The sequence below is a fragment of the Nesoenas mayeri genome (genome assembly GCF_963082525.1).
Source record: "Nesoenas mayeri genome assembly, chromosome: 5".
Lineage (NCBI taxonomy): Eukaryota > Metazoa > Chordata > Aves > Columbiformes > Columbidae > Nesoenas > Nesoenas mayeri.
The window spans coordinates 59,988,905-60,002,749 of record NC_137548.1 but is presented as its reverse complement, the minus strand read 5'-3'; the positions used below and the strand labels follow the sequence as shown (position 1 = coordinate 60,002,749).

Below are 13,845 nucleotides of genomic sequence, written 5' to 3'. Positions count from 1 at the left end.
AATAAAACACACTTGAAAGCTTCACAAGAGCATACCCCTCTTCTTAATTGTACAGGGTCGATATCTTAGCAACTGCTTTATCACAAGTTGATTAAAATGTATTAAAAATCACAGCAGTACTTTTTTCCCCCTCCTCCAAGCATGCAACTATCCTGAATGCAAATAGTTAAAGGACATTTCTTTACAGAACGAAGTCAATTCATTTTCAGCTATAAATTACGTCACCTAACTGTGCAGTTTCATGTCTCCTAAGGCAACATAAGTTTGTACAAGTTTGTGCTGCTACCAAACAGACTGGTCCCTCTTCTAACTTCATTTCTGTGTTGCTTCTCCTGCACTGGCAAGTAGCAAGTAGTGCCATGGCTGTGTGACTATATGAGCTTTCCGGTCCAAATGAAGAAAGGGGGTTTTTGTAGATACCTTTCTAGCTTACTGTGTGGCCACCCAAAGTAGGATCAGTAATATAACACTATAGTAAGAATATGGGACATTTCCAGTGATAGAGGACTTGAGTTGATTTCTCAGACATGAATCTTCACCTTAAAGGACAAGGCTGCCAAGACAGCTTTTAAAACCTCTGCAATTCATAGTTTACACAGTACAGCAAACAGTGCTCACCTAAGGACAGGAATTTTTGAAAATAACCCTGCTATGTTTTGAGTTGGAAAGATAGTACCTGCCTCCAGGGAACTGAAGCAACCACCTTTCAAACATATTAATGCGTGGCATGCATTACAATTGAAAAGCAGTCTCATGGATAACCAGTTAAACAAAGAACTAGTTTGGTACTTTTTGTCTGTACACTGTATCTGTTCTGCCCCTTTTCACATCTATAGCTATGCATTATTCCTACATACCTCATACTAGCACAAAGAGGACAAGAACAAACACCTAGAACACGTACAATATGTATGGCAAATTAACAGAGAAATTAAATATCTGAAGTCCAAAGGAAGTAGAAACCTCAGTATTTTCTGCACATTCACCCATTTATATTTTAAATTCTTCAAGAAACCGAATGTCCAAGCATCTGTAGAACACTTAGTGAGCACATCCAAATTGTGAAAATTTACTGGCAGGGCCTTTACAACTGGACAATTTAAGACAACATATTCTATTAAAAATTTTCATAGTCTTTCAGAGGAATCTTGATTACCTTAACACCAGTTAAACAATACACTTTCAATCTGATGTCTCATTGTGTGACAAAGACAGAACAAATATCTGGCCCTATCTACATCTCTGCATAGATGTGCAATACCATCCCTTCATGCTCTCACTCTAGCGACTTACATGCAGGATCACCTCAAGCAGCAGTCCTGCTTACCAGGACTTCTGTTGTGAACCTGTTCCACCAAAAAAAGCACTCACCAAGACTCATAAGAAACATTAAGTTATACCACCTCCTGCAGAGATAACAGACTACAAGCAGAAGATTTGGACTCTGATTCAAAAGCCTTTTAAAACACAAGAGTTTCCCAAAAGCTATACTGAGGCCTAAGTCCCACTGAAGTTTAAGTTAGCCCACACTACTGCTTCTCTCCTCCCTGTGCAAATATTCCCCACTTTTCTTCGGGTAACAGTGTATACAAAATCAGTATTCAGAAACTTTTCCTTTCTCATCTCAGAGCTTGGTCTGGAGATCTTTTCCTTGTTTCAACTGAGGGAGAATTTGCAACTCAATTTTAAGACAGAATCCCACTGTAACTCATTCTGCTGCATTCTATGACATTGCACAGGACTATAAGCAAATGCTTTTGAGCAATGAGCTACATACAGGTTTCAACATGGTTACAGAAAACCATTTACTAGGAACACAGACATCCTCTTGTCTGCTGTAACCTTAATTGGTCAGTTGTAAAAATTCATTGCGTTACTTTAAACAACTTACCCCTCCTAGCTTAAGTGCATTCATACTTTCTTATTGACTCCCTTTACGCACCTTCTAAGCACACACTTTGTAGAGACTACACTGCATCTTCAACGTATTGCCCAAGCCTGAAAAAATAAAATGCCTACTCCCACGTCCCATAAGAGAAAGACCTGCATAGAAATAAACTCTGCTCTAGCAGTGTTCGTGCAAGGAATCTCTTTCTGTTCATCCTTCTCATAATAAATGGGATACTCTGTGTTAGGGAAATGAGCAACACTGCTGGATGGCTCTGTATGCAATAAGACCGCTCAGACTAGCTCACCAGAATATTAAGGTAATGAGTCTTTTCAGGAAGAAAGCAGAGAAGCTTGCACAGAACATTTAAGATAACCACTATTCTAATTCCACGGCACAGAATTTCAGTACCTTTCCTTTGTTGACACAGGTTTATACTCATCTGTATGACTAACAGAAATCCATAACAGAATCTATTAAGACAAACTTTCCTGTTCTGTTTACAAACCTAAGCTATTTAAACAACCTGTCAGATCACATATTCTCACTGGTAGATCCAATAGCACATTAAGAAAAAGGAAGTACTAAGCTTCATCTTATGGAAAAGAAAAGGCGGCACAAGGAGAGAAAGTGACTTGTTTGAGATCTAAAGGGACTCAATCCTATCTTACTACTTCCAGTCCACACCACCTCCTGCACTTGACTATACATTCTCTTAACAAGTTTTAACTTGGGTGTTTTAGTCCTCAATTCTGCAATACAGCTGAACATTCTTCCTGAATTAACTACAGGATAATCTTTCACTACTGGCTTTGCTACAGACTCACAGCTTGAAAACCAATCATAAAAGCACTGCCAGATCATGGATTTCATATTTCTGTTAGAATGAAAAACACTTCACAGCAATATTTTGCATTAGACAAACCAAAGCTGTTCTCCAATGAAATGGGAACATTATAAAGAAGAACAAAAATGTATTTTGTAAACATGACACATACCTTACAGCTGGTAATTTCTTCTATTCGTTCTTCAGGTGTCTGTCCTGCTTTGCATCTTACCAATGCATACACTGCTTTCACTTTAGGACAAGATCTGAGCAGTTTTTCCAGAAGCACTTTCCCCATGAAGCCCGTAGCTCCTGTCAGGAGGACGTTCTTTCCTTCATAGTATTCAGGGATGGAAACCATTATGACCTTAACAAAAGTTAAACACAAGAGTATATTAAAGAACTTCTAGGAGTTCAGATTTGCAGAAGATATAAATTAACAGTACAGATGCAAACATACAACCTCATACCTGAAATAAATGCATATCAGCCTTTTTCCCCGCCCCCAGTACTTAAAGATTCATTTTTTCCACCACATTCCAAGAGACCCACAGCATCACTATAGTCATTTAATATCTTCTTAAAACTGCCCCTGTTAACAGTGTCTTAAGGAATTAGACACCCACTCAGTCTAGGAAAACGGTTCAACTTTAGTCTATTTTTATCTCTATGTGCATGGTCCTTTACCACTTTAAGTGTCTGTTCCATATATATTAAAGGTCATATCATTAAAATATAATCACAAGTAGATACTTCAAATATGTTGACAGAAGACAGGGAGCCAGGCATCTGCCAATTGTCGGCCCTGGTATTTTGCCTGTGTCAGCAAAGTCCCCTGTCAGTTTTAGGTTGAGCCTTCCTACAAACATTGCTAGGCCAGGGAGAAGGTATAGTTAGTTTCTTGGTATGAGACCTGCTGGTTTTACATCAGTTATAAAATACACTGTTTGACAGGTGATACAGCTTTCTAACCTTTTCATAATTAAGTTTTTTTTCCCCAAAAAAAAAGTTACTAGAATTCCCACACAAACTACAGATTTGAATTAACCACAAATATGCCTCCTAATGAAAAGAAAGGCAAGAGATGATTACTCAAACCTAGCATAAAGCTCAAAAGTGTTGTATGTTTTGTTTTGGTTAGGAAGTTAACGATGAGAATTTTATTACTTTCCCATCTCTTTATCAACTACATGGATATTATGTCCAATTATGATACTGGAAACTCAGACACTCATAGGGCTATTTTTTTTTTTTGCATTAATGTAGTCTTCAGACCACAACCTTTGTGACCTTTAGCACTCAACCTACACCTCAGGCACACATTCTGTTAAGTCTGATATACCAACATCTTTACTGTAACCCTTAAACGGCTTATTTTTATTGTAGAAGACTGTAACATATGGATGCACATCCACCATGTTGTACCTATCTTTCTAGGACGACTTAAAATAACAAGCCAATGTAGTAAAAGTCTAGTTGTAGTCTCCTATAGCAGACCCACACAGAAACCATTACAACCAAAACACCACCAAATGGGACAAATTCCATAAAACCATGGTACTAAAAACCCAAGAAAAATGAGTCTCCTTAAAAAAAAAGCATTCCTTAAGTAAGAGTTACAACATCAAATACCAACAGAGATGAGAGCCTCTTGTCACCTACCACCCAAGAGTAAAGGAATGCAACTTCCAAATATGCTTAGTTCTTTTGAAACAGCAGGCTACTGCAAGCAGGAACTTATCAGGGAATCCACGAGATGTTGTAGATTCAGAGTGAACAACTACAGTCTTAATTTGCACCTTTTGCCTGGAAAGTAAGTAATTGTTTTGGAAAACTTGTCAACATCTCAGGTACCTGTCACATTAAAGCAACACTGCTCTAATTTTCTTGTGTTCGTGTCACAATAAAGCCTCTGAACAAACTCTGCATGGTTACTTGCTAGAAATGAGTTATCACCTGCACAAGCCCTAGTTTCAGCAGTCTGGGTACAAAGTCTTACGTTTCATTGTCCAACACTCAAAATGTTAATTTTACTCCCTTATTTGCCAAGGTTAGCTCCTGCATTTATCAGTGAAGCATGTAAAAAACCTGATGGGATACAGTAGCAAGTTTAGAACAGAACAAACACTACTATTTCCTTTGGCCACAGTACATCAGCCAAAATTGTTTCTTTGAAGGTTGGTGAGACTGAAAGAGACAGAGGGGAAAAAGCTATTTACATTAAACCATGTTTGCCACATACTTAAGAAATTTTAATGCAAATTTCAAAGCACACTTCCCTCAATAAGGCATGGGCAGCAAGATACAGCATGCTTATGAGTAATTTTTTCCTGCTCAACGTAAGATACTGTCTTCTCTCTGCTATTCAAGTAGGTCCTCCCCATAACTTTCATTTTCCTGGTCTTTGCATACACCATTCAACTCCATTTCCTCCTAAAAATCCACATGCTTGCTCCCACGTATAGGATAAGACATCTGCTCCCTCAAAGAGGGAAGAGAGAACTCATGCAACCATTACTATACCCATTTTGTCACTAAGATTCAGTTTTGTTATGTTCCTCCATAATCATCTTACTAATTTACTTGCCTAGCCATAATTCATATCTTTCACCCCTTAAGACTCCATGGCAGTACTTTAATACCATCAGTTCAGTTTGCCCTTCCTCAACAGAAGGCTTAATACTATTTCTGACATAAAGCCTTATCTTCACTCTGCAAACCTGTTCACATGGGCAGAGATAGTTTTCGGTTACGTTAACACAGGAACCTCACTACAACAGCCAGTATATGGGCTACAGTCCAACATCTCTTTCTAAAAGCTAAAACAAGGAAGAAAGTTATGCTGCCAGTGTTGCTATGGTCCAGCTTTTTAGCTAACTGAAAAAATTTGACAACATTTAGGATCATACAACAGAAACTAGAATAGAACAGAAAGTTTCATGCCTCAGTTATTTCTGACCATACCCAAAGGAGTATGAGGCTGATAGTAGATAACATTATTTTTCTTCTGAAACCCTTAAAGAATACTAGACCTACAAAACGCCCAGGTCCAAAACTCTGATTATCTATAATGATGACACAGGTTCACGCAGAAGAACCCCACAAACATATACAAACACATTCACACTTGAGAGGCAGCAACACTTTTTTTTAAGGACTGACAGAATTGTTTCCCTTGCAAAACTCTCAATACATTTCCTGTACTGTGCTCTTTGACACCTGGCCTTTGGTAGACTTTATTCACAGCAATTTTCCACATCAAGTTTGTTTTCTACTTCCATTCCTCTAGAAGATTCCAGCTAAAACACAAAATTTGTGACCTTTTCAGAAGTACAACTGCTGCCAAAGTTACAGCAATAAATACTGGAGTTGTGAGGGAACTGCCTAGAAGCACCAAATCTGAGCTAAGGTTAAAAACCATGCACGGAATCTAGGTGTGAACAAAGAAAACCTGAAATAAGCAGCCCTTGTTTGGCCCTACTAGAAAGAAAGGTTCTCAACCGCAGGGAAGGGAAAGAATGTTCCCCTTCTCCATCTGCCTTTCCCTGCCTCCTCCAAGAATGCACCTCCATGTGCCAGGTAGCATAGCACTGCCATAACTCCTCAACTCAAGCTCAGAGGGGACGTAGCTCACAAGTAGAATATATTTCCTGTGTTACCTTTTAAGGTTCTTTATGGCAGCAAATTACTGAAGAACTACATCATTGTGGGGTTAAAAAACGAGCAAACAAACAAAAAATCCAAACCAAAAAACCAAAACCAGTTAAGAAATAGATGTAGTTCTCAGTGAAAATTTAGTTTGACCTCCAACACATAACAGGCTAGAGGAGGTCCAGAAAAATGTATCTACCTCGCACAACACAGCAACATCAAATTTTGCATTTTAAGGTTGACATTTAAGCATCAGCAATCGTTTTATGCAGCTTTAGAGTGCAACTTGTTGCATGTTTGCAACAGCTGAATTGTAGCTATTAACTAGCAATACATATTTTTTTTTACCCATTATCCAATGACTTCTTAGCAGCGACCTCTTCAAGCACACAGATTGGTAACTCCTGTCAAACACAGAACTGTCCAATGCACTTTGGAGTATCTGAATTCCTGTATCATAGCCACTTTTTTTTTAGCTAGTAAGTAATAATACTAATAAAAAGAAAAAAAGAAATATGACAGTTGAAAGGATTAGTAGTAAAAGTTCTGTAAAGGATTCTTGTTCTAGAACAGGGATGATCAAAATTACCAGAAGACTTGTAGGGATAAATAGCCCTTAGTAGAAGAAGCTTCTGTTAAACTGCTACAGAGAAACTGATGCTAGGATGCTTCTGAATTCCCAGGTTCAGGGCTAAGCCAACAGTGACACTTTGAAAACACTGCTTATTTGAAGGGTACTGTCCTTTGAGATATCAAAAGCTCCTATGCACTTCAGAAAAACAAAAAAAAACCACACTCTAGGATCCTAGCCAACATTCCCCGTCTTGTAAAAAATTCTAGTGTCCAAGGCTGAGCAAGTGCTATTAAGGAGTAAACAACAGCAGCTCTGTTTGCCTTCAGAGCTACTGCAGCAATATTTAACTCGCTGCTTCAAACAGAGGTCTCCATGACTCTCCAAACAAGGACAATCCTGTTCTGCACAGCAAAAAAGATCAATTCGCAGATTTGTTCAAACACAAATCAAGATGCTTAAAGATTTGCTTTCCAAGCACCAGGAAGGCCTGCTGCAGTTCCACTGAACGCTTTAAAGGGCTAAATCCAGCAACTAGAACGAGTGTGCATGGATGTCCTTGTTAGAGATTAAATGGACTGTTTTCTAGTTATTTCTGTTATCACAGACAAACATTAGGTCAACAACATGCTCCCTCCAGATTCAATCATATTTAGATTATCACTCACAGGAAACACGCATTTCCCCACCTCTCAAGCATCAGCAACAAGCCACAAAGTTCTGCAAAAAATACAGCCTGACAAACTCACTTCCCTCTTCCCCCCTAACAGCTTGAACCTAGTATTAGCAGCAGTACAACAGAAAAAGGTCTAAAAGGTGGGAGAAACATTTTATTTACATGTATTCATGATATGAAGTCCATCTAGACATCAAATCTGAAAGTACCATACACACAAGCATCCACAACAGACAAAAATCATTACAGAAGTCTCTCATAAAGAGCTTCAATTGTTACATTGCAAAGACAATATAGCAAGTGGGAAAACAATCTAGAACTGGAGAGTTTCAGGCAAAAGTAGTAATATTTAACTCATCTAAACAAGGTTACTGCTAGAAAGACAAGGCTGGGTCATATGGGTCATATCATGATATCATGTCTCATTTCATTTGGTGCCTTGTTTCCACAAAAGTAAATCAATGAATGCTATCAGCAGAATGTCCACATTTTCACAAGCACAAGGGTCAATGATCTGACCTATCTGGACAATAGTTACCCAGCATATCACCAAAGGACGCCAGTTTGTTTGCCTTTACAATCCAAGGTTATATCCATTGAGAAACCTTATCTCTGAAAGATACTGTTTTAGAAGATGAGTAGAGCCTGAAGTGATGTAACTGAGTATTTCCTGTTGTAAGCTGCTATTGGTGCAAGTCAACCTTAAAGCACCTATTCCAAACTTCACAACCACGTGGAAGATCTGGGGCTCTTCCCACAGCTACCAGAAAAGACAAGCTTATCCACATTTTGGACTTCATCAACATTCTTATCTATTCTCTGCAAGGTCATTTTCTTTACTGGCTGTAACCCACAGTCCCCTGCAGGATAAACCTGCCAAGAAAATTTAACACATCTCCTGGAGCTGGAAATCACATCACCGTGTTTGGAAGCTAATTAGAACAACTATGCTTTCAAGAATTATCAAAATTGTTCCCCTAATTTAATATTAGCAAGACGGTCTTTGCCTCACACCTGGTAGTGTGTCAGACAGTAACTGCCTCACTACACACTTTCCAAACAAGTACTTGGAGTGGATTCAAGGTAATAGTAACTTCTCCCACATATAGCAAGCATTATTTTATTGATGATCTCCACAAACAAGTGAAACACAACAAAACTAAATCAATCTGAACAATTATACCTAAAACATCACAATTGCAGTACAAATGCTACCAGGAAAACCAAAGCTGTATGTGAAATACGAAACCTGTGGCTGACACTCAGTATATTAGAGAATGTCTGAAAAACAGACACTTCAAACTAGTTATACTCTTCAATCTCCAATATGTTAAGAGAGATTTGAACCTACTACCTATGAGGAGATTTGTCTACTTCAAATCATTTCTCTATTGAAATACAACACCAGTTAGAGTAACTAATAGTTAGGTCAAAGTTTACATAACTAAGTGTATAGTCTTATGTCCACAAATAAAGTAGACATGCTTTAAAAACCAATTCTTCTCCTTTACTATCCCTCTAGAATAACGTTATAAGTTGATGTTTTACTGTTTGAGCTTAGTCTTTAAGTGTACCCTGTACATAAAAAAAAAAACAAAACACAACTTGGTATAATTAGTATAATTAACCTCATTTCTCCAAGTTCCACAGAAGGCACAGATGAGTCCAGAAATTAAGCTATTACAGTAAAGCACCTACCACATAAGAACACTTACTATACTCCATCTCCAGTTCACGTGGAAACATGTTTAACTCTTATATCCAGAGAGCTTTCAAACAAGTTTTAGGATAAGAGACCGATGATTCCCTGAACAGAATCATAGTTCCAGGTCATTTTATCCAAGTTAATCAGAAATCTCATTTGTGTGTTTGGTTACAAAGGGTTTACAAGATAAAGCCTCACTGTTTATCAAGGTGGTTGCATAAATCATGGCTTTTACTTTGCATAAATCACAACTCGACTTAACCTTGAAAGTAGAAAACAAAACTTTTCTGAAGACCCTACAACAAAAAGAACAGAGTAACACGCAGAGCTGACTACTATAGAAAATGCTGAAGCTACAAGATCATTGAATTCTTATTCACTGCACTAAGAAAACAAGCCAAAAGCATCAGTTTAGCCTTCATATCAGTCTGTTGATATCTAGTCCACGTTATCTCTGGGAAAAGCCTCAGCAGCAGCAGCAGGATTATTGCTCCACTTGTTACTGTGAAACTATAATTTTGCTGGGAGGGGCTGTGGGGGGTGTTAACGGTTCACTGTAACCAATAACTTAATTCTTTAAAGTTCAGGTGAGCCATTTCAAAATTCTTCATGCAAAACCATAGCCAAATGATAGAACATCTTAAAAGGGTGCAAAATTCAATGGCTTACCAATAAAGATACTTTGTCCCCCATTACGATCTTGCAGAAATTCCCAATAATTCTTTTGAAACCTAAAAATAACTCCTTTATCTGACAACTGCTCTATTAAAGTTGTATTTGAAGCCTAATCAGCTTCTTAAAATAAAAAAAAAAACACACACCACACAAGTTTCCCTTTCCTTTTTTCCAATACACATAGAACAAAGCTCCATCAAAAAGTTAAAAGCCCATTTTCACTACTTGTATTTTAAAACAGCTTAAATACATAGTTAAAGCGAGTTCTACTAACAGATTGCCAACCTGTCCTACAAACAGAACAAATAAAAATGAATGTCAATTAAACAGGATGCATGATGCCTCTTTTCCTTCTCAGAAGAACAGAGGTATTTATTTCACTCCAATACTGATCATATACATGCTAAGGACTCCAATGGATCTACCAATTATGTCTATTGCACAAGGAGCCTTACAAATTTAAAAACAACAAGCTGAACAATGGTACAGAAAGGTTGGTATGATGTAGTAAACACATAGCTATCAACACCAAACGGCAGTTTAGCAAGATCTACTACACGTAGTTTTTCTAACCACACCCAAAGGAAGGAAGTAATAGTGTACATCAATGGAGTCACACATTCTTAAGAAAGTTTGCAAAAAAGATTAACAAATACAAAGAAGAACCGTTTTATAAGAAGGGCCTCACTAGAAAACCTTGGCTCAAGCCACTCTGAAGAAAAAGCAAATAGGAATACCTACTCTATTCAGAGAGACGGTATTTTTTAGGACTGTTTGCAGCTCACAGACTTTAAAAATGCTGAGGCTAAATAAAGCCTAGCTGGAGCACTGCATTACTGCAAGGCTCAGAATTAGCAACGGGGAGAAACACTATGGAAGTAGGTGAAGGCACAAATCATGCCCAGCCATTAAAGCACTACATAAGGTAAGTCCTTCACCTACAGTGAGAGTACCAAACTAACCAAGTGCCAGTTTTGATTATATTGGTTCCTTTTCAGAGGTGGTTAGTTGTTTTGCTCTTGTTACTCAGCAGCTCTGCTTCCTGCAGACAAGTAACAGGCACACTGTACAGAAGAGAGACCCTCCCCAGCCACTGAATATTTTGTGATACAAAAATAAAACAAACCAAACAACACAGAATTTCCAGCTGGAAAAACTAACCTGAAGTCACCGCAGTCATACTGCCATATCTTCAGCAACATCTGGTATGTTTTCTAGCACTGGCTTAAACTTTCAAAATTGCTGTATTTCAGTTTACTATACATCCCTTCTAAGCACTAGAAGCACAGTGTTTGTGAGGAACTGTGAGCTTCTCTAAGAGCTATAACTCAGGAACTTGACAAAGGACCCTTTGCTTTATAGTGGTCTGGATGAGCTTCAGTTTGGCCTCTCAGAAACCAAGAGGTTCTATGGATGGCCTGATTCTCCATTTGCACAAGAAATGTTAGTACAGGTATTTCAAGACATCCCGTACTCCAGCCTGCAAGGATGACTCTTTTAAGCAGATTCAGGGCAATACTGTTAGGAGTTTCACTATAAAACTGACGTGATGCTCTCTGCTCACATCCAGGTAGTAGATATCCTGTACAAGTTTTCAAAGTCTTAAGAATACCAAATAACAAATAAGGAGAAATCCTTTGTTCTTGTAAAAGTTACAATTTTACTTCAATGCTAAATTTTTACTGACAAGTATCAGCTGCTTAGGATGATTAAGATGTCAATAGGTTGAGGTTTTTTGTAAATATAGGAAATAAATATATTTACATGTAAAACATAACTCTACATTAGACAGTCACACGTAATGGAAAACAACTTCCCCAATGTGCTTTTACTGTTAAAATTATTGTCTCTAATAAAGCTTCATTAGACCTGCACTCCAGCATAAGGTAAATTAATAACGATTACGTACGTGCAGTAGAAAGTCACAGATCTAGATTTGCATATTACTTTATAGTTCTGAACCAGCTAAGAGCAAAAAAAAAATGCGAAGTCAGTCTTTCATATCCAGTTGTGGGAGGTTTTGAGTGTGGAAAGTGCTGATTAGAAAATAATCTGTATTTGAGGGGATGGTACAAAAACAGGGTAGAAAAGCTGAAGAGATCCTAGAAATATATACCTAATACATAATCTCCAAATTGCCAAAATAATGGTACCTCAGTTACGAAGCACAGACATAATACACAAATTGGGGAAGCTGCAGCTCAGGAAATTCTAGCCTGCTACAGTACAGATAGATGTCACAGATAGTAAAACTCCTCCATGCTCCACTTCTGGTTTAATTATTATTGAAACAGTTATTAAAATACCAAAAATTTTCAACTGCTAAAGTTGTGAATTAGGTTAAATGAAATTAAGGTTTTCTATTTCCATGGGACTCAAGCTGGTTTCAATTACAAATTTGCTACCAATCAGTATCTCTCTGCAATTAGCCACATTTCAAACTTCACTCCAAAAGTCATTTTGCAGACCCAGGCGGCACCCCCATCAGGACTCCAAGGCGCTACCCAGAGCCAGGGGCTGCTGCACACACCGAGAGCTACCACAGCTCTCCAGCTGCTGTTTTCTGATGCAGGACCCATGGAACTGGGACTCACTTGTGCCCTTTATTCTTTGCGCTGGCCGCAACCACCCGTGCTGTGCGAAAGGGGAACTGCTGTGGCGAAGGGCCGGGGGAAGCCGGAGGAAACAGCCGACACGCCGCCGCTCGGAACAGGCCCCCGGGCGGAGACGGGTGGTACCCGCGGGCCCGGCGGCAGGTGGAGCGGAGCTGCCGCGGGCTCTGGGGCTCTCGGCCTCGCCCACGCCGAGACCGCCGCCCGGAGAGGCGTTTGGGGTTCTCGCTTTTCTCTAAGCATCGATCCCAGTGACGGGGCTCCTCCTGCAGCGCGCCTCAGGCCTGCCCGCCACCGCGACGCCCCCCGGAGCTCCCCGTCCCCAGATGCCTCCCCTCGCCCCCCCTCGCTCCCCGGCAGCCTCCCGGAAACGCGCTACGGCGGCCGGCCCCCTGCGCGCCCCCTCACACACCGCGGGGGAGGATGGAGCGGCTCGGCCTGCGGCCCCCAACCGCGCCGGCGCACCCCGACCCCCCGCCGCAGCCCGGGCGGCCGCTACCTGCTCCGGGCGGCGTCCCCCGCCGCGCCTCACTGCCCCGCTGCCGGCGCCGGCCCGCTCCGCTCTGAGAGGCTCGGACAGCGGTCCTAAAAGAGCCGCTCCCGTTGGCCGCTGCGCACACGCTGCCCGCCCGCCGATTGGCTCCTCGCTCCGCCGCTCGGAGGGACGAGGACGACGGGGGTTGGCGGCTGCCAGGAGCCCCACCCTGCGCCGCGGCGGGGCGGGAGGGGCCCGCAGAACCGCACAGAATCAGAGTGTCGGGGGTTGGAAGGGACCTCGAAAGCTCATCCAGCCCAATCCCCCCATGGAGCAGGAACACCCAGATGAGGTTACACAGGAAGGTGTCCAGGCGGGTTTTGAATGTGTCCAGAGGAGACTCCACAACCCCCCTGGGCAGCCTGTTCCAGTGTCTGTCACCCTCACTGAGAAGAAGTTTCTTCCCAAATTTAAGTGGAACCTCCTGTGTTCCAGTGTGTATCCGTTGCCCCTTGTCCTATCATTGGTTGTCACCGAGAAGAGCCTGGCTCCATCCTCCTGACACTCACCCTTTACATACTTATAGTTGGGATGGTGGCGGGAGCACCTGCGGTTATGCGCAGCCGCCTCGAGGCAGCCCGAGCATGTTCCCTGCGCCCCCGCCGACCACTGCGTCCGCTATGGCGGCTGCCCTGGCACGGCAGAGCGGCCTTGTTGCTGTGGGGGTGGTGGGGTCAGCGGCAAATGGCCTCATGGTGGCTTCCAG

At 41.0% G+C, this 13,845-nt stretch overlaps 1 protein-coding gene across 2 annotated transcripts in view; it reads right to left on the bottom strand.

Annotated features, from left to right (window-relative positions):
- The window catches only part of FAR1 (fatty acyl-CoA reductase 1), a 35,612-nt gene extending 22,456 nt beyond the window's left edge, over positions 1 to 13,156 (bottom strand). For both annotated transcript variants that reach the window (XM_080344937.1, XM_080344938.1), the window contains exons 1-2: positions 13,104 to 13,156; positions 2,887 to 3,081 (exon numbers count right to left, since the gene is read on the bottom strand). In XM_080344937.1, coding sequence (XP_080201063.1) covers positions 2,887 to 3,075 — 189 coding nt within the window. In that variant the 5' untranslated portion in view covers positions 3,076 to 3,081; positions 13,104 to 13,156. The remainder of the gene's footprint in view (positions 1 to 2,886; positions 3,082 to 13,103) is intronic.
- Between the last annotated feature and the right edge of the window lie 689 nt (positions 13,157 to 13,845).